The 19,507-nt window shown below is 49.0% G+C and overlaps 1 protein-coding gene across 5 annotated transcripts in view; it reads right to left on the bottom strand.

Annotated features, from left to right (window-relative positions):
* The window catches only part of Osbpl10 (oxysterol binding protein like 10), a 237,752-nt gene that overhangs the window by 12,975 nt on the left and 205,270 nt on the right, over positions 1–19,507 (bottom strand). For all 5 annotated transcript variants that reach the window (XM_051140141.1, XM_051140140.1, XM_051140145.1 and 2 more), the window contains one exon: positions 6,964–7,113. In XM_051140141.1, the coding sequence (XP_050996098.1) occupies positions 6,964–7,113 (150 nt within the window). The remainder of the gene's footprint in view (positions 1–6,963; positions 7,114–19,507) is intronic.

Below are 19,507 nucleotides of genomic sequence, written 5' to 3'. Positions count from 1 at the left end.
CTCCCCTGAGTCGCTTGGGTGCTCTGTCATGGTTAATCTTCATTGTCAATCTGCATTAATTTAAGACTCCTTCAGGATACACACCCCTACATACTTCCCTTTGTATACTAGAGTCTCTCTGAGGGCGTTTCCCAAAGCACTGAAGAGAAGAGGGACAGTCCGCCCTGCATGCTCGGTGGCACCATGCCAGGGGCTCAGGCCCTAGACTGAACAACAGACAGAACCAGAGCTTCCTGGCTGTGTGGGCAGCCACCTCACCCTGCCTTCCCCCACTGTGACACGCCGCAAGCCTTTTAAACCGTGAGCCCAAACTTCTTAACGTTCTTGTCACATGTGCATCACAGCAATGAGGAGCCCACCCAACTGGCCACTGAAGCTGTAGACTGTAGCCGTTGGAACCCTCAAGGAGGCAAGTCAAGGAGAAAGGGGAAAAAAAAGTCCATGCCTGGTACGCAGAGATCAGTCCCCTCCTGTCTCTCTCTCAAGGACATAGGCAGCCACAGACACAGAAGGAAGTGCGGAGTGAGGCAGAGAGTTCCAGGTCTAACGTCACCTGAGTGTTTCCTGACTCAGCTCCATCTCCCCCCTCTGCAAGGCGGCTTAGGACTTCTCCACAGTGGACCAGTGACTCCTTGTCTGCATCGGAGACTCATTGCAATGAGGGAACCAGCTGCACTATTTCCCCTCTAATGATGGCTGTTTCTTGTCTGACTTCAGATCCAACACTAGGACCCTTCACATGCTAGTGGGATGCTTTACAACCATGACACATCCCCAACCTTTCTTTTTCAGGTTTTCTTTTTCCTTCCATTCTTTTTCTTTCGTTCTCTTCCTTCTTCCCTCCTCTCTCCTCTTCCCCCTCCCTCCCTCCCTCTCTTCTTTTAAAGATTTCTTTATTATGTATACTGTGTTTTGCCTACATGTACACCTGCACTCCACAGAGGGCACCAGGTCTCCCTATAGCTATGAGTCACACCATGTGGCTGCTGAAAATTGAACTCAGGACCTTTGGAAGAACAGTTAGTGCTCTTAACCTCTGAGCCATCTCTCCAGCTCTTCTTTGTTTGCTTACTTATTTTTATTTTTTAATGTCCATATTAGCCTCAAAGCCACACTGTAGTTTAAGCAGGGCCTTAAACTTGAATCTTCCTGTTTTGGCTTCCCAATGAACTAAGATGATTGGCATAACCAACCAGGCCCAGATAGTTACCTACTTTGAAAAAAGCAAGGTTTTGGACCTCTGCAGACAGGGGGTGTGGCTCAGTTAGCAGGGTGCTAGCCTAGGATGAAGAAACCCAGAGTTCAATCCCCAGTGCTGCATGAACTAGGCATGGTAGCACACAACTGTAATCCCAGTACTCAGGACACAGGGGCAGGTCATCCTTAGCTACATAGTGAGTTTGTGGTTATCCTAGGCTATATGTGATCAAGGAGAGAGAGGGGGAGAAGAGAGAGGGGAGAAGGGGAGAGGAGAGGAGGAAGAAAGGCAGGTTACAAGGGAAGCTATTGGGACAATTCAGGAAAATTTCTCCATGGGCTAAATATGACTCTCAAGGTTACATTCCCCTGGTCCAGGAGAAATGCCTTTGCTCTTAGGCTGAAAAACCAGGTAAGAACCCTCCTAGTGATCTGCAATGTTCCCCAAAATGGCTCATCAAATAGTCAACATACGCATGCTTGCATATGCATACACACACACACACACACAGATACACACATGCACATATAAGAATGAGGTCATGGAAGATGAAGGAGACAGATGATCATGCTGGAAAAGACACAGGAGGAGGCAGGAGGCTAGCATGGTCTGCAGAGGGACGAAGTGATGCAAAGGACCAGGCATCCCCCGTGGGCAATGAGATGATGACTGTATGGAAACCCACCATACTGGACTTACAGCTTCACTGGAGACTAGTGCTTCTCAACCTTCCTAATGCTGGGACCCTTTAATACAATTCATGTTGTTGTGGTCCCTAACCATAAAATTATTTTTGTTGCTACTTCGTAACTAATTTTGCTACCATTATGAATCATAATGTTAGTATCTGCATTTTCCAATGGTCTTAGACAACCGGTGTGAACGGGTTACTTGATTCCAACGAGGTTACAACCCAGAGCTTGAGAACTGCTGCTGTAGATCAAAGACTGCTCAGCTTTCAAGAAGAAAATGAGGGCTGGAGAGACGGCTCAGAGGGTAAGAGCACTGGCTGCTCTTCCCAGGGGTCCTGAGTTCAATTCCCAGCAACTACAAAGTGGCTTGTAACCATCTATAAGGAGATATGGTGCCCTCTTCAGGCATGCAGGTGTACTTGCAGGCAGAATACTGTATAAATAAATAAATCTTAAAAAATGAACAAATAAATAAAGAGGAAAAAGAAAGCTTCCCAGGAAATGGGGATGCCCCAAGAGAAGGTGGCCATTTCCACCCCATCCCATACTGCAGACTTGCTGTGATCCATGCCAAGAAGGGACAGAAGGATGGGCTTATTTTGGCTCACATTTCTGGAGGCACAGTCCACCATGACAGGGGGAAGCATGATGGCAGAAGGAAGAGGTGGCTGGTCACACCACATACAGAGTCAGGACATAGGGAGCCACTAAGGAAAGCTCATTGTCATCTCACTTTCTCCTTACAACATAGTCAGGGACCCCAGGCCAGGGGGCGGTGCCACCGCACTTAGGGCGGGGCTTCCTACCTCAACTAACCCAATCTTAAGGAACTCTACACAGCCATGCACAGAAGCTGGTTTCCATGGCCATTCAAGATCCTGTGATGTTGACAGTTGTTAACCATCATACTTGGGGATTAGGGTTCACAGCCATCACCAAGGCCAACTTCCCAGGTCCGTGTCCTTTCAAATGTTGCCACTGTGGGGTTGGGGAGATGGTTCAGAGGTTAAGAGCACTGGCTATTCATCCAAAAGTCCTGGGTTCAATTCCCAACAACCACATGATAGCTCACCACCATCTACAATGAGATCTCGTGCCCTCTTCTCGTGTGCAGGTGCATATTTGGGCAGAATACTGTATAAATTATAAATAAATATATTTTTTAAAAATGTTGCCACTGTGGCTCTTGTCTCTCACCTTTCGCTGGGGTACCACTAGGATTTGAGAAGACCACCACCAGACTGGCTTCAAAGCCTATATCAGAATATTCCAGCCAAGACAGGCAGCTTTTCCTCCTCTCACACAGCCTGCTCGGGAGGGGGGGAGGGCGGTCCTCTTCCTTGTCTGGGTGTATCTCTAAATAAGTCAGCTCCTCACCTGCTTCTAGGGGAAATGGACACCAGGGACATGGAGCCAAGAAGTGCTGAGTACTAATTGGGCTGTCTGCCTCCAACAGAGTGACTGATGGCCCAGCTGTTTAAGACTGATGGCATCCAAGTGGTCTGGCACTGTGGCTACAGATTTATCGAGCCATCAATAAGAACTGCCTTTGCTCCCATTAACATAATTAAGACAATGAACTACTTTGGGGGGGGAGTTAAAAATAAATAAATAAAGTAGACCCGTGGTAGGGATTCGAGGGCCATTAATTACCCCGAGGGTTATGCCTATCTAGAAGGGAGTAGCTGCTCTTTAGTCTGTGCCTTTAGAAATCTGACAAATGATCTCACAGCCAGAAAGAGCGATAGTCCCCTCCCCGCAGCAGGGAGCACACCAGACTCCCGCAAAAGATGCCGGAAACGGGTGCATTTTTTTCCCTCTGAGACCCTCGGGCTAACGACCTCAGGAGCCATCTGCGTCCTTTCAGACCTGAGAAAACACCCGGGGCACACCCATGAAGCAAAGGGGTGGGGCCACCAAGGTTTATCCGGGATGAGTGACATGCACATACATACACACATGTGCATGTGGAAGCCAGGAGACAGCTTTGGTGATCACTCCCCAGAACCTCCCACCTTATTCTCTGAGATAGCACTGGGAATTAATTAATTAATTTAATATATATTAAAGTGTGTGTGTATATATATGCATATGTATGTGTGTGCGCATATGTGTGTATATGTGTACATGCGCATGTTTTTCACGTTCCCAGCCTTTCCTAGTTTCTTTACTTACCCAACAGAGCTGGTTTGATTTCCTTAAGGAAATTCTTTCACCCATCTTACAGTGCCAGGACTATTACAGAAGGCATTCAACACAATATTTTGTTGGATGGAAAGAGTTTGAAATTAATTTTTCACTCTCCTTCCAGGTAGCCAACTGGGCATTAGATAAAGGCGATGTCTGCAGTTTCAGGATTAGGCTCTGCCTCCGGAAATGCAATCACAAGCTAATAAAATAATAATGCAAACTTCACAGCTCAGAGGCTCCTGGATGGTCAGGTGGCCGTCAGATAGCTCCCACCAGGCTTTATAGCCTTCCCACATTTGATCTGAGCAATTTCAATTCCTCAGTCTCTCCTACCAGCCATGATTCCAGCGCTGAATTTTGCAAGCCATTTGAAAAGCCTGATCCACAATGAGAACAATTTGCACTGCGACCCAGCACAATAGAACTGACATCAAAGTGTGTTAGCATGCTCTGATATTTCTGTCATAGTTCGCGTCTTAGAAACAACTCTCCGTCTGACCCACTAAATTGGTTTTACAACCCACTGGTAGGTTGAGACCCACAGTTTGGAAACACTGTGGTTTTAGATGGCACTTGGGGACCTTGCCACCCACACACCCTCAGCATTAACTGGAGCACCATCTCGAGGTCTTACGTAATCACCGAAGCTGGGCAGCTAGTTAAAAAGCCAAGCCTTTTCTAGCAGATTTACTCAGCAAGAAGACTGAAATTAGGGTAGCAGCGCGGTGGTGTGGTTTACTCACTCAGCAGAGGGGGCAGGGATTAGCCGTGCGCTCACTGCAGGAGAAAGAAGTGATGAGGAACTTTGGGGTACTTAGTATGGGCCCTGTTTAAAGTAGCACAGTCACCCAAGGTGTCAGACACACTTATGCTGAAGCCCCTGAAAACATTTCAGGGCAGTTTTCCAAGCTCAGGAGGTAGCTCTGTGGTAGAACGCTTGCCTAGCATACCCAAAGCCGTGGGTTCGAGCCCCATAAACTGCATCAACCAGGAGTGGCAACGCACGCCTGCAATCCCCCACAGTCAGGACTTAAAGCTAGGAGTATCAGAAATCCAAAGTTACGCTGAGCTCTACAGAGACTCCAAGGCCAGCCTGGCACACACAGGACCCTGCTTCTGGAAACAAAACGGGACCAGATGTGGCAGTGCACACCGGTAATCGTGGCATTTGGGAGGTCGAGATATGAGGTTCTGGAGCTCAAGGTCATCCTCAGCTATGTGACTAGCTCTAGGGCAGCCTGGGCTACAGTGAGACCAATGTCAGTAGATCAAACTCCACACTATTAGAAAGCTTACATTCACAGTGCCCTGCCTGCTCTTCACAGTGTAGCCCTAACCTATGTAAGCTAGCCTCTCTCTCTCTCTCTGCTCGCTCTTCTTCAGCCATACACAGAACCCAGCACCACTAAGAATGGTGACACAATTGCTCAGTGCCCAGCTCTGGGCAGGGCTCCTCTGCATGCCACGTCCCATCCCTGCGACCCTTCCAGAGTGGCAATATGATCAGAGGAACCCAACGGCCCAGACTGTAAAGTCCCTAACTTCCAGTGGCCCATGCTCCAGGCAACATTCATGTCACCCACAGAGATGCCGTGCCACTTTGCCTCCAGAATGAGACAACTACTGAGGGGAGGAACGAGTGTCTGCCCTTCGAGAGGACATGAGTGGCCGGGACACGGGGCTTCCTATATGCACTCGGAGAACTCTGAGTGCCCGCGGGGCCATGGCTCTCTTCATCCACCTCTGTGTTTGAGGTCACCACCAAAGCCACCTACCCTACCCCTTATAGACTTGCTGTGAGCACTAATGGCGGCCTTCAGAAGCCTCTCGTTCATCCCTACTCCCTAGAGAGCAAGCAGCACGCACACAATAGCCGAGGGAGCCCGATGAAGCTCTCCTTTCTGATTGAGAAGCTGCCTGAACAGTGGCCTTCCCGGCTGGACGTGGTGGTGGACCTACAGCTCCACCGCGGTGCCAGCCAAGACAGGAGTAGGACCTAAGACCAGACTCAGTCATATACATCAAAGTCCTATCTAAGAAAGCAGACAGAAAGAAAGGAGAGAGAGGGACAGAGAGAAAGAATAAAGACCAGAAGTGGCGGCATTTCCCTATAATCCCAGCTCTCAGGAGGTGAAGGAAGCCAGATGGTCAGGAGTTCAAGGCCAGCCTTGGCTATGAACAGGAGTTTGAGATCAGCCCGGGCAACACAAAACCCTCTCTTTCTCTCTCTTAGATGGGGATGTGGTGTATGTGTGTGTGTGTGTGTGTGTGTGTGTGTGTGTGTGTGTGTGTGTGTGTGTTGAGGACACATGATGTGTACATGTGTAAAATATGAAAAGTACCTATGTGTTTTAGTGTATGTGAAATGTGTGTATGGTGTGAGGTATCTGTGTGTGAGTGTGTATGTACGTGATGTAAGCTTGGGGTGTGTAGATGGTATGTGAGGTATATGTTTGTGAATATGTATATATGAGATGTTTGCGTGTGTTGTGGTATCTGCATGTTTATGAGGGGTATGTGTGTATGGTGTCTTGCATGTTTGTGTGTGTTTGTGTGTATGAGAGTAAGGTGTGCATGTGTGTGTGTGTGTGCATGAGTGTGTATGTGTTGTGGTGTCTGCATTGTTTATGAGGCATGGTGTGTATGGTGTGTATGTTTGTGTGTGAGAAAGTAAGGTGTGCGTGCGTGCGTGTGTGTGTGTGTGTGTGTGTGTGCGTGCGGTGAAGTATAAGATGTCTGTGTATCCTTTCCAGTTATTCCTAAAATCCCCAGCAGAAGCCAGTGCTGGCCCTTCCCTATTCTGGCATCCCCACCTCACCGCGGTGAGAGAACAGGTGAGCGGGAACAGGCTGAAAGACAGCCAGCACAGCCGCGTCAGCCCACCTTGGTTAAATCCATGCCCAGCTTCAGCTGTGAGATGAGGTGAAGGATTACGCTGCGCTGATCCTCCATGGTGCCCAGCTCGGTCTCTTCTTTATCCTCATTGTCACTTTGTTCTTCCTCGGACAAAACCAGTTCAGGGCCCGAGTTTGGCTGAAATAAAATCATTGACAGTCATCAGCTGGTCCCTTAGAAGTTCCATACATTGTCCAATTAGATGCTGAACCCACAGGCTTGACGGTGACCACACAAAGCAGAGCTAGCCCGGGCCATAGCTCGGTAAAGCAATCCTGCTTGCCCAGCAGAGGCTGGGCCTCCCCAAGGGTCAGGCCCTGTGCTGCAGCCAGTGTAGCTTGCTTATCACCTAGCCCACATCCGGGCTCAGGCCTATTTGAAAAATAGACAAACAATGATCATGAGTGCTGAATGCATAGCTATGCATATTGCATATTACATGCAGAAGCATAGCTATGCATACTGTGATTACCTTGACCATATTTTTGTAATTAAAAATTATGTTTGTGTGTGTGTATGAGTGCGTGCATGCGTGAGAGTGTGTCTGTGTGTGTGTGTCTGTGTATGTATGTGTGTGATGCTGACTTTGCAGGAGTCAGTTTTTTTCCTTCTACCATGTAGGCTCTGGGACTAGAACTCAGGTTGTCAGGCTTGGAAACCTTTTACCCAACTGCTCTCATTGACCCTTGATTTTTTTTTTTTAATATTCATTGATTTATTAATTTTGGTAACTTTAGGGCTCTGGAGTAAACTTTGTAGCTGACAACATTACAATGTCAAAAGGCTGGACAGCTATGCCCACATGCACAGTGCACGTATGTGACCACTGCCAAACATAACCTATGAACTTACACGCCCTGTATACTTTATGTATAATGTCATTTTTTTTCAGCATTTATAAATAAAAGTTGAGTCCCCCTGGAGTTTTAAAATTGCTTTATTTCTGGAAATTTTCACTCCAAGACAATTCCACTCAAACCAATAAGGACCACTCTAGCAAGCTAAGTCTCGGAACTGGCATGAAGAGACAAAAAATGAAAAGTTAGGAAACATTCTGAGACTTCACAGCGGTGGCAGGGGAGCACGCTGGCCCCTGGCCCTGCTCTTCTTGGTGCCCATTTGCTAACTCAGTCACCGAGTCCCATCTCTCACACAGCACAGAGAGGAACCAAGATGTCAACTGTACAAGGGGGAACCAGCGAGCACAGGATTTTTCTAGTGTGCCCCTGTCAACCTTGCTATGCACCATCCCTGGGACTCTGCCAACCTGTCCCATCAGCCCACACGGCCACAGTCCCTCTTTAAATACCATAAGCAAGCATTCTAGAGTTGCATCCAGCTATGAGCAGCAGAGGAGACAGAGTAAGCTTCTCGTAGAGAGATAAGTATAAAAAGACAGATTTGTTCACATGTCCTTGCAAAAAAACCACAACAGTTTATTAGTCTTATTAGACAGAGTGTCTTCCATTTAAATACACTTTTAGCACACACAGAGTACCAGTGATTAAAGGGCTATGGCTGTCCAGGCCAGCAAACGTCTATGTGCTGTCTGCTCCCTCTCAGATGCACTAGACATTTTCAAATTTCAGTTGAAGTAGAATTTGCTATTGACAGCTTCCAAATGGCCAGGTCCTCTCCCTAAGGTGGGGGGAGGCTTGAGTGAACCCCTCAGGGCTCAAGTCCCACCATGCCCCGGTTCTTTAGCCTTCTCCTTGGGTTGCACTACAGAGCATCAGGACAAGTTGCTTCACTAGAGCATTCAGAAGTGGCTGAGGATCTCTCACTCATCTCACGCTAGCAAAGAACACTCAGCCGGGGACCTAGGCTACAGCCAGGACCCACGGCTGCATTCTAGTCCCTCCAGCTCTGCCTATCCAACACCTACTCTTTTGTTTGGTGTGGTGGCTTGTTGCCCAGGCTGTGGCACTAGGAGCCTGAACAGAGAGAGTAGGATGAGGGGTCACAAGGTCACCCTTTGCATGACCTCCTTCTGGCTTTTCATTCTGTGTCTTCTGGGTTCCAGGCCAGTGTTCCATGGCTGCCCTGTTCCCTGGGAGCTCACAATTCCAATCTGACACTGCTGAAGTCACTTACCCAGGACATGTATCCCTCACAGGGTCAGGGTGGGAGCAGGGGACACCACTATAGTACTCCCCATAACGTGCCCAAGAAGCAGGCACCTACCTACTTGGGCAGAGTCCCCAGGGCAGGAACGAAGAGTTCAAGATGGCTGCAAATCCAGGAACCATCTGACACCAGACACTCTCTCAGAAGGGCGGGACTGGGAGTTAAACACATCCTGGCTCAGTCTGGGAAGCACTGGTGGTGGACCATCCCCAGCCCTGTGCTGGCTGATCTACCTGAAAATCAAACCCAGATCATGTCTAACTTCCAGTGGCCAGAGGTCTTCTGCAAGATCCTACCACTCGACTCCAAGAACAGTGTCAGGGCAAACACCAATATCTCTGGCTCCTCCCACATCAACTCTACACTGCAGTCCCCTGGGTAGGATTTGAAGCTACTCAATACATTCACAGCGATGGGCAGAATGATGGAAGATCCTGGGATGGGTTTAGCCTAGCACAGAACTGCTGGTGGGAAGGAGGTTTGGGGGTGCACAGTGACATCCTCTCCCTGGCACAGAGGCTTAGCAAACCTTGCCCTAACCTCAAGCAAGGACCCACCACTATTAGCTGTCTCTCCAAGCTTCTGAGAACTTGCCTTTTGATAAGAATAGCAAGCCGAAGCCAGATGTTGTGGTGCATGCCTTTAATCCAGCACTCGGGAGGCAGAGACAGGCGGATCTCCATGAGTTCGAGGCCAGCCTGGTCTACAAAGCGAGCCCAGGACAGCCAGGGTGACACAGAGAAACCCTGTCTCAAAAAACAAAACAAAAGCAAAGCAGCAATAGGAGTTATCATAGCAGTAACAGAATGACTTGTAGACAGATCTACCCATCAGCAAGCACACAACCAGTTTTTAACAAAAGAAAACAGGGGCGTGACAGCTCTCACCTGTAAACCCAATACTCAGGAGGCTGAGGCAGGAGAATTGCTATGAGTTTGACACCAGCCCGAACTAGTAAGTGAGAGTCTCAAACACACACACACACACACACACACACACACACACACACACACACACACACACCACCTATACCTGGTTTCATTCATTAATGTTGAGAGTGACTGTCTTAGAGGGCATGTTGGCCCCACCCACACTGGACCTCAATCTCTCCATGTGGGTCAGTATTTGGGGTACGAGACATGGAGAGCACTGAGCTGGCTAACTGGTGATGTGAACACCATCTGTCTGCATCCATGAAGCACTTTCTGTTCATAGGCACCACTGGGAATGGAGGCTTTGAAGATCCAGGCTGTGCTCAGAGATCAAAGGCTCAACTCTTTCCTCCTGCGGGGCAAGGCGTTGCTGATTCTGCTTTCTGACATGGATTTCAAAGACACTAATAAAAAAAAATAACTAAGCTGAGGTTGTGACTTAATTAGCAGAGGGCTTACCTAACACGCACAAAGCCCTGGGTTCAAGCCCAAGCACCATTAAAATGGGCGTGGTGGTACATGCCTGTAAGGCCAACACTTGGGAGGTAGAGGCAGGAAGACCAGAAGTGCAAGGTGCATAGCAATTCTGAGACCAACCTAGGCCACATGAGACACTGTTTTAAGGAGAAACAAAACCAAAGACACTGGCAACTGTGTACCTATCTCCATAGCCAGGCAGAGGGACTTATCACACCCTGTCACCCCTCGGTGGTAACACCTGCTTCTCTCCTGGTGCCCTGTACACTTACACCTTTGATCTTCACCAACAAAGCAATGAACTCCAGGTGTTCCAAGGGAGCACAATGGTATTTCTCCATCTTGAGTGAAAATGAACTTGTAACACTCAGCAAATGAATATGCCTCAACCCAAGATGACCTTCAAGGCCTTTCCTCCCAGTGATCCTTGCAAACGAGCCAAGCCACAAGAATATATACTAGTTAAGACAATGAAATAGAATTAAAATATGTTTTAAAGATCAATGGGCTTTGGAAAAATGAGATTAAACAGCAGCAGCAGCAGCAGCAGCAGGGCATGATGGCACACACCTTTAATCCTAGTAGTCAGGAGGCAGAGGCAGGTGGATTGCTGTGAGCTTGAGACCAATCTGGTCTACAAAATAAGTCCAGTACAGCCAGGTCTCTGTTACACAGAAAGCCCAATCTCGAATAACATAAATAAATAAATACAATATGTCTACCAGACAAGCACCTTAGGGTGTATGGTGCTACAGATATTAATGACTTGAGGGGAAGGGTGAGTGAAGATGTGACGGATGAAAGAAGGCAAGCTAGGGCATGGGGACACTCCCTGGAGGTCTATCACAGTACCCACAGCAAGACCCCTTGGCCTGGGGCACTGGGAAAGTAGCTCAGTTGGTGAAATACTTGCCTAAAGCCCTGGGTTTGATCCCCAGTAGTGAGCATGGTGGTGTGTGTGGCGGAGTCCCAGCATTCCTGGGGTGGAAACAGGAGGGTCAGAAGTCTACGGTCATTCTCAGCCTGGCATATATGGAACTCCGAGCTAAAGAGATAGCTCAAGGACATAGTAAGCTGGTCATAACCTTCACACACCTGTAACCCCAGCCCTGAGCAGGGCAGAGATAAGAGGATCACTAAGGTTTGGGGCCAGTCTAGCCAAGAGACAGGGGCTTCAGAATAGGGAGAGACCCTAAGCCAAAGGAGTAATAAGGCAAAGAATGACAGAGGACACCTGATGCCTTCTTCTGGTCTCTGTGAATACCCACACACATGCACCTATACTGTGCAACTCTCTCTCTCATCTGCTCTCTCGCTCTCTCCTATCTCTCTCTTCGCTCTCTCTCGCTCTCCGCCCCTCCCGCCTCCGCCCCTCCTCCTCCTCCCTCTCTCTTCTCTCTCCTCCCTCCCCTCCCCTCCTCTCTTCTCTCTCTCTCTCCTCTCCTCTCCTCTCCTCCCTCCTCTTCTCTCTCTCTCTCCCTCCTCGCTCTCTCCTCTCTCCGCTCTCTCTCTCTCTCTCTCTCTCTCTCTCTCTCTCTCTCTCTCTCTCTCTCTCCTTGGCTTGGGACCCATAAACAGTCTCTAGAATATCCAGTACCATCCTTGCTATTTTAAGCAAACATATATCTGAGCAGAGAAATGGGAAGCTGGCTCAGTCAACAAAGTGCTCTCCATGCAAGTATGAGGACCTGACTTGGATCCCCAGGAACCCCGCAAAAAGCCAGGCATGGTGTCCTAGACAGAGACGAGAGGCTCCCCGGGGCATGCTGCCAGCCAGCCTAGCCTAACTGATGAGCTCCAGGCCAAAATGTAAGGTCAGCAGTGTTTCCAAGAAATGACACCTGATATTACCTCAAGCCTCCACACAAGTGCACATACGAGAACATGTGTGCACTTCCCTATCTCTATATAACCATGTATGCATGCATGCATGTGCTCGTGCGTACACACACACACACACACATCTGTGCCTGAGCAGTTTTCTTGAAGACAGACCCCACATATTCCTTGAACGTCCATAGAGTCTACGCCTTTTGGCTGACCTCACTCCCCAAAGGATCAACGGGGAGCCCAAATAAATGGCTCCTAGCTGGGGATGGTCCAAGGGAAGGCAGCTGAAACATCTGTTGATGTGGCCTGCCCACCACTTCCCATGCAGAAGGGAGAAGCGGGCCCATGAGCGGCCATTGGCAGCCAAAGCTGATGCCGTGTGCACAGCTCAAGGGACCACTGAAAACTCACCTTCACCTCTGACTTCTAGGAAACCTCTATTCTTCAACACACACGCAAACTTCCAGCAAGTGTTTCTTGTGCACATGTGTCGATTTATCTTATTCAACACACAGATGTAATTTAACTGGAGTTTGGGGGCAGTTCAAGGAATTTCCCAGGAGTCCTTTCCTTGGCTGATGTTTGCTTAGCAATCTCACCCTCTCCCATAACAGACCCGGCCCTTGGGAATTTGAATGGACTCAGTTTTCTCTGTGCCTGCCTGGCCTGATGCCTTAGCTCTGAGATTTAGTGAGGCACTATGGTAGAGGACTATCTGGTTTAGCACCCAGTGTTTAAGGGTGATGTCAGACAGACTGCCTTAGCACACCAAGGCCATTTGTCAGCTTGGGTTAGCCTCAGACTCTCTACATAGCTGAGGGTGGCCTTCTGACCCTCCCATCTCCACCTGCCAAAGAGAGCTGGGATTACAGGCATACACCACCACACCTGCTCAATGCTTTTCTGCTTAGTGACATGTTGTTATTGTTGACCACATTGACAGAATCCATTAAATCAAGGACTTAGTACTTTTGTGGCCTATCAATTTCCATTCAGAGTGCAGTTAGCCCAATTACCACACCGTTGCACAGTCCTCCGCTGTACCTTCACATAATCAATGCCTCCCATACTAAGAACACCCTCTAATAGCCAAGTGTCACAAAAAACAGAAAACAAACAAAAAAACCTGGCACAGTGGCATGGGAAGCTGAAGTCAACCCACACCTATGCAGTCATATCCCAAGTCATGCAAGATCTGCCCACGGCCCCAGCAAACATTCCTGGGTTTCCCCTCCTGCACCCTCCAGCAGTCACTTATGTCCCATGGAGACCAAAGGCAAGGCGTTCACTATCACATGCTTGGAAAAGCCATCTCCCCCGAGAACATGGCAGGGGGGTTTACAAGTTTTGTCATTATGAAAGCAAAAATAGCTGCTCCTGGTGACCTACTGTCCGTTCCATGTTTAGTACAGGTGGGCACTCTCTTCTGGAAGAGCCTCTTTGGCACTTGAGTCTGGTTCCCCACAAATAGGCCATGGTTTGTAAGCAGAAGGAGTTTCTGTGGAGAGGAAGGGTGCCTGTTCTGGGCTGGAGCATGCCACAGGCAGAGTTGTGTTCACTTCCTCAGATGTGTGGAGTCTCTTCCGGAGCCAGAGGGTCAACTTGCCTCAGCGTGCACCACCTTATGTAGGGACTCTTATTTTTGCCATGTGGAGGAGGTAGGCTCAGCGATGGTGCTGCAGGGGTGAGGACCCAGATGGAGAAGCTGGGCTCTTGTACTGGATGGGTGTGAGGACAGCAGGCTGGTCCCTGGCTGCAGTCCTGGAGATGCTGATTCTGGCTGCTGCTGATGTCACAATCAGGCTGCCTTGCAGGGGGCTGAGCTGGCTTTCTTGGGCTAACCACACATACACACACATTTACCACACTTGGCTCGCATAGACTGGAAGGAGAGGTGCTCTTCCCAAGCAAAGGGGCCGACCTGCAGAAAGGTTAATTTTCAATAAAACACACCCCGGAAGGCAGGAAGATGGCACTCCTGGGGAGGGAGGGAGGGAGGGAGGGAGGGAGGGAGGGAGGGAGGAAGGGAGGGAGGGAAGGAGGGAGGGAGGGGGTTCTGGAAGACATTTGTCAACAGCCAACAGAACCAGGGACAATTAAACCAAGAGAATTCATCTGTCACCTTTAAAAACATGGGGTGGGGACATTAGCAAGGACCAGAAGCACTCTTCATCTCATTTCATGGCCTTTTTTACATGAAAGGGGAACAGGAAAAAGTCAAGGAACGAAGAAAACCAAAAGAGGAGGAGGCCACAGCCACACCAGGGGTGGGAAGAGCAGCAGCTAGCATGCAGGAGGCAGAGGCTGCAAGGCAAACAGGGTGGGCCTTTAGCATTGGCAGCCCCAGGGGAGGAGGCCTGTGATGGCTCCCATAGGACGGGAGGGCTTCCCAGAATTGCTTTCCCAGCAGGGCTAGCTTTTAACCTTGTCACCTTTCACATGGCATTTTATTTAAGAGTCGTGTGTGTGTGTGTGTGTGTGTGTGTGTGTGTGTGTGTGTGTGTGTGTGTTTGTGTGTGTATATACGTGTGCCCCCACACACATGTGCTCGCACAAGCATGAGCTGCAACACTTATACAGCAATATTGCAGATTGAACACAGAACCTTGTCTTTGCTGGGCAAGCACTTTGCCACCACATTCCCAGTCTTTTTTTCCTTTAACTTATTTTGAAATTGGAAATGTGGCTTGGTGGTAGGGTAAATTTGGAAGGCCCTAAATTCAACCGTACACACACACACACACACACACACACACACACACACACACACACACACACACTTCAGATAAGCAAATAAGGGCTGGCAGGATGCCTCCCCAGGCAAAGGCACCCACCGCAGAGCCTACAGGATGGAAGAAGACTGACTCCCAGAAGCTGGTCCGTGACCTCCACTTATGTACCGTGGCACACGCCCTTCTGCTCTCTCACACACAAAATAGGCAAAGTGTAATAAAGTGCTTTAAAAAAAATAATAAATTCAGTTCCACAGTGGCATGAGCCACATCTTAAGATCTCGGTAGCCACAGGTGGCAAATGGCTACCATACGGAACTCTTTAGAACAGTGGTTCTCAACCTTGCCAGCGCTGTGACCCTTAATACAGTTCCTCATGCTGTGGTGACCCCAAACATGAAATGATTTTCATTGCTACTTCATAACTGTACTTTTGGCTGCTGTTGTGAGTGGTGATATAAATAGCTGTGTTTTTCAATGGTCTTACCCCTGTCAAAGGGTCATTTGACGTCCACGGGGGTCATGACCCACTGCTTTAAAGGGCCAGATTTCTACACCAGTGAGTCTACTGGGCAGTTTTATAGTCCCCTAATTTACTACTTCTCTCTCCACCATTTGTTTCTCTGTAGGGTCAGCATCTGCTCTAAGCATCCGCTCTAAGCACCCAGGTGGGCACAATCACAGACCCACAGCTGAGCTTCTGAGGGTGCCGCTGGCTGCTGCCACGCCCAGCTCAATGGTCTTACTTTCCTGGTCACACAGAGCTGGTTTATAGGGAGTGGATGGCTGTGAATTTTAAATCCCAAACACAAAGGTGATTTTACAAATGCCTCATCTGAGAAATAAGCTGTCTTGAAATAGTTTGGTTGTTGAAAACTAGCCAAAAGGAGCTGATGCCTAAAAGCATACAACAGGAACTCTACTACTTAGGACTGTGGTAATGCCCAGTGCATAGAATGCTGCACTGGCTTTCTTCAGCCACAGCTGAGATGAGCTTCGAACTCTGTCTTGGGCGGGGTGATGGATTCCTCCCAAGCCTGCCCATGGGTGACGCCTTTCTTCAGGAAGTGGGTTTCACCCATCAGTCTCGCGCTATGGGCCTACATGCTAACTCAGGCAGGGCCAGGGCGGGCAGGGTGCAAAGCAGAGGATTGGGGTGACATGGTGGGAGGAGCATGTGTGTGTGACCCCCCAGGCCTATTGCATCTGAGCCAAGAGGATGTGACAGCGAAAAGTCACGCTGGCTGGGCATTATGGCTTCTGGAATCTTAGCACTCAGGAAGTAGAGGCAGGAGGCTCAGGAGTTCATCTCCAGCTATACCCTGGGCTACATGAGAGAGCCTGCTATACAAAGGAGGGAGGAGGGAAGAAAGGCGGGAAGGAAATACTAAGCCATGGTCCACTCTGTTCTGTAAGACCAGGCGTCTGGGGCTAGAACACAGCCATGCCGTGTTTGTTTTGAGTTTTCCCTCCAAGGGAAACATGATGATCTGCTCTGTGCCTGGTGCTGCGGACAGATCTCAGCACACACCTCCGCAGGTTCTGACAGACGTTAGCACCTTATATGTAAATTCGTGTCATTGTAAGTGTGCGTCTCAGTGATACGAGCGATGCTGACATCACTGTGGAGCCTCGAACTTTTCACCTTACACAACCACCTCCAGTGTGCTGCAGGGCTCAGCAGCCCTGGCCCATCCCCAGCCTTGCAGAACCTATTAGGAACAGCAGAGGACTCTGGTCCCACGCCATGGGGCTGGGGGAACTACAGACAAAGGCATCAGGCTCCCTAATCCTGGTCTCAGGTAAGGGTGTGACAGAGGCGATAGTTCAAACCAAGTCTCAAGTGACCAGGTACCAAGGACCTGGCTCTATGCCTGCCCCTAAGGTGAGGCAGAAAGACACTTTCCCCAAAGATACGCAAGTCAGTAAATGGTTTCCTTGACATCAGACCGGGTTCTAGAAATTTCACTTGACCCCAAAGCAGAAGCAGAAAGCAATCTCCTTGGACAAGGGAGACTAGACTGGGCTGTTTTTCCAGCCAGGTGGCCAATCTACTCTGACCTTTAACCCAGGCATTCCAGCTTTTTGCCTCCCCTCTGGAAATTTCCACCAGACCTTCCCAGTGCAGAGAGACCAGGTACAAGGAAAGAGCCAGCAGCCATGCAAACCACACAACAGTAAGGATTTACAAGTCATTAAAAGCATTTACTAGCCGGGCGTGGTGGCGCACGCCTTTAATCCCAGCACTCGGGAGGCAGAGGCAGGCGGATCGCTGTGAGTTCGAGGCCAGCCTGGTCTACAAAGTGAGTCCAGGATGGCCAAGGCTACACAGAGAAACCCTGTCTCGAAAAAAAAAAAAAAAAAAAAAAAAAAAAAAAAAAAGCATTTACTGTTCTTCAGGTCAACAGAGACAGCATCTTGAATAATGAAACAAGAAAGGCTCATTAGGAACCCTTTGCTGGTAACATTCTGCCAGGCCACAGTCACCAAAGGAGGGCGACACAATGCATGCTCAGCCCTCAGAGGAGCAAAAGCAAGGAAATGGAAATCCTGCTTCAAGAGGTGGGTGGGATGTCCAGATGCTGTCCCCTGCTTCCTGCCTAGGACACATGGAGGCTAAAGATCGCCCTGCTGTAACAAGACCTGTCCAGCCTGTCTTTCCGTCCTTCCTTCTCCCTTCCTCCCTTATCTTCTTTCCTCTCTCCTTCTCTTCCTTTGTTTCTCAAGAAGGAGTCTTGCTATGTAGTCCAGGCTGGTCTAGAACTTACTATGCAGCCCAAGCTGGCCCTGAACTTTTGGCAGGCCTCCTGCTCCAATTTCTCATCTAGATTTCCAGAAACATTAACAAACCAAGGAAAAAGCAGTGGAGAGACAATAAATTCCAGTGTGTGTGTGTATGTGTGTGTGTGTGTGTGTGTGTGTGTGTGTGTGTGTGTGTACACATGGAGGCACGACACAGCTGTTAAGTGTCTTACTTTAATCACTCTCCACCTTATTTTTTGAGGCAGGTTCTCTCACACTAAACCTAAAGCTTTTCTCCATAGACTGGATGCCCAGGGGACCCGCTTCCAGCGGGGGTGGGGTGGGGGGTCGGGGTGGGGTCGGGGCATCTACCTGTCTCTGACTTCCCAGGACTAGGGCCACAGGGCACATGCTGCCACACTCTGCTTTTTGCATGGGTGCTGGGGATCTGAACTCGGGTTCTCACAGGTTCTCAGGCTTGTACACCAAGCGCTATGCCCATTGGGCAGTCCCCATAGCTCCCTAGCTCCAGTGTTTCCCGGATGAAAGAAAGAAAACCTTCAACCAAACAACCCTCGCTCTCACATCCCACAGTCAGAGAACACCAGCACTGGCCATTAGGACTCCAGTCTCTAACTCCAGTTCAGGAGCTTGGCTTGAATGGCAGGTGCTGTCTCTGCTTTTTAATTTGCATCATGTGTTTATTTTTCTAGGGGCCAGTGATGAGGATATTCAGAGGGTTGCTCCGCCCTTTTATTCAAATGTGAACTGGACAAAGGAATTAAGAGAGTAGTTATGGGGATTCATTTTTTTTCTTGTTCCTCACTGCCATAAAACCCACGCTAGGTCTGCTAGGTCCTGTGCTTTAAAAACCGGCACATGCCAGCCCTCCACTCTGCCTGCTCTCTTTCAAATGAAAATGAACATTTCAAGGGGGAAATCTATGAGACAGCTCTTATTATCCTCAATAACTCCAGTAAAATGCAGTGACAATTCTAACAATCAAAAAGTGGGAATAGCACCCTTGGCTCAGAAGGAAAGCTGAGGTCTAAACGTTAATTCTGGGTCTGGAGAGAGTTCAGTGGTTAAGAGCACAGACTGCTCTTGCCAAGGACACCAGTTCACTTCCCAGAACTCAGGCCGGAAGCTCACAATCACCAATAACTCTGGCTCTGGGAATCGATCTCTCTCTCCTCCCTCCCTCCCTCTCCTCTCTCCCTCCTCCTCTCCACTCCTCTCCTCTCCTCTCCTCTCCTCTCTTCTCTCTCTCTCTCTCTCTCCTCCCTCTCTCCCCATGTGACATTTAAATGTAATAGACATTTTTGTTTTATCATAACTTGATACCTTTTCTAAAAAGTGTCCCTTTTTAGAAATTACTATTTTTCTAGAGGCTGGGGAGCTAGCTCGGTGGGTAAAATGTTTACTCTGCAGCCACGGGGCCCTGAGTTCGATCCCCCAGCCACATAAAAAGCCAGATGTGATGGCATACACTTGGAATTCCTGTACCTGGGACTCACTGGGTGGCCAGCCTCTGCAGTGAATTATCAGGCTGGGGAGAAACCCTACCTCAAAACCAGAACAAAACAAAGAAAAGCAGGGTAGACAGCATCTGAGGACAGACACTGAAATTTGAACTCTCCCCCCTCCTCTTTCTTCTCCCCCTCCCTCACCAGAAACTACTTTTTTTTTTAA

This window comes from Acomys russatus, chromosome 32, assembly GCF_903995435.1.
Source record: "Acomys russatus chromosome 32, mAcoRus1.1, whole genome shotgun sequence".
Classification (NCBI taxonomy): Eukaryota; Metazoa; Chordata; class Mammalia; order Rodentia; family Muridae; genus Acomys; species Acomys russatus.
The sequence above is the reverse complement of the archived record's forward strand: the minus strand, read 5'-3'. Positions and strand labels throughout refer to the sequence as shown.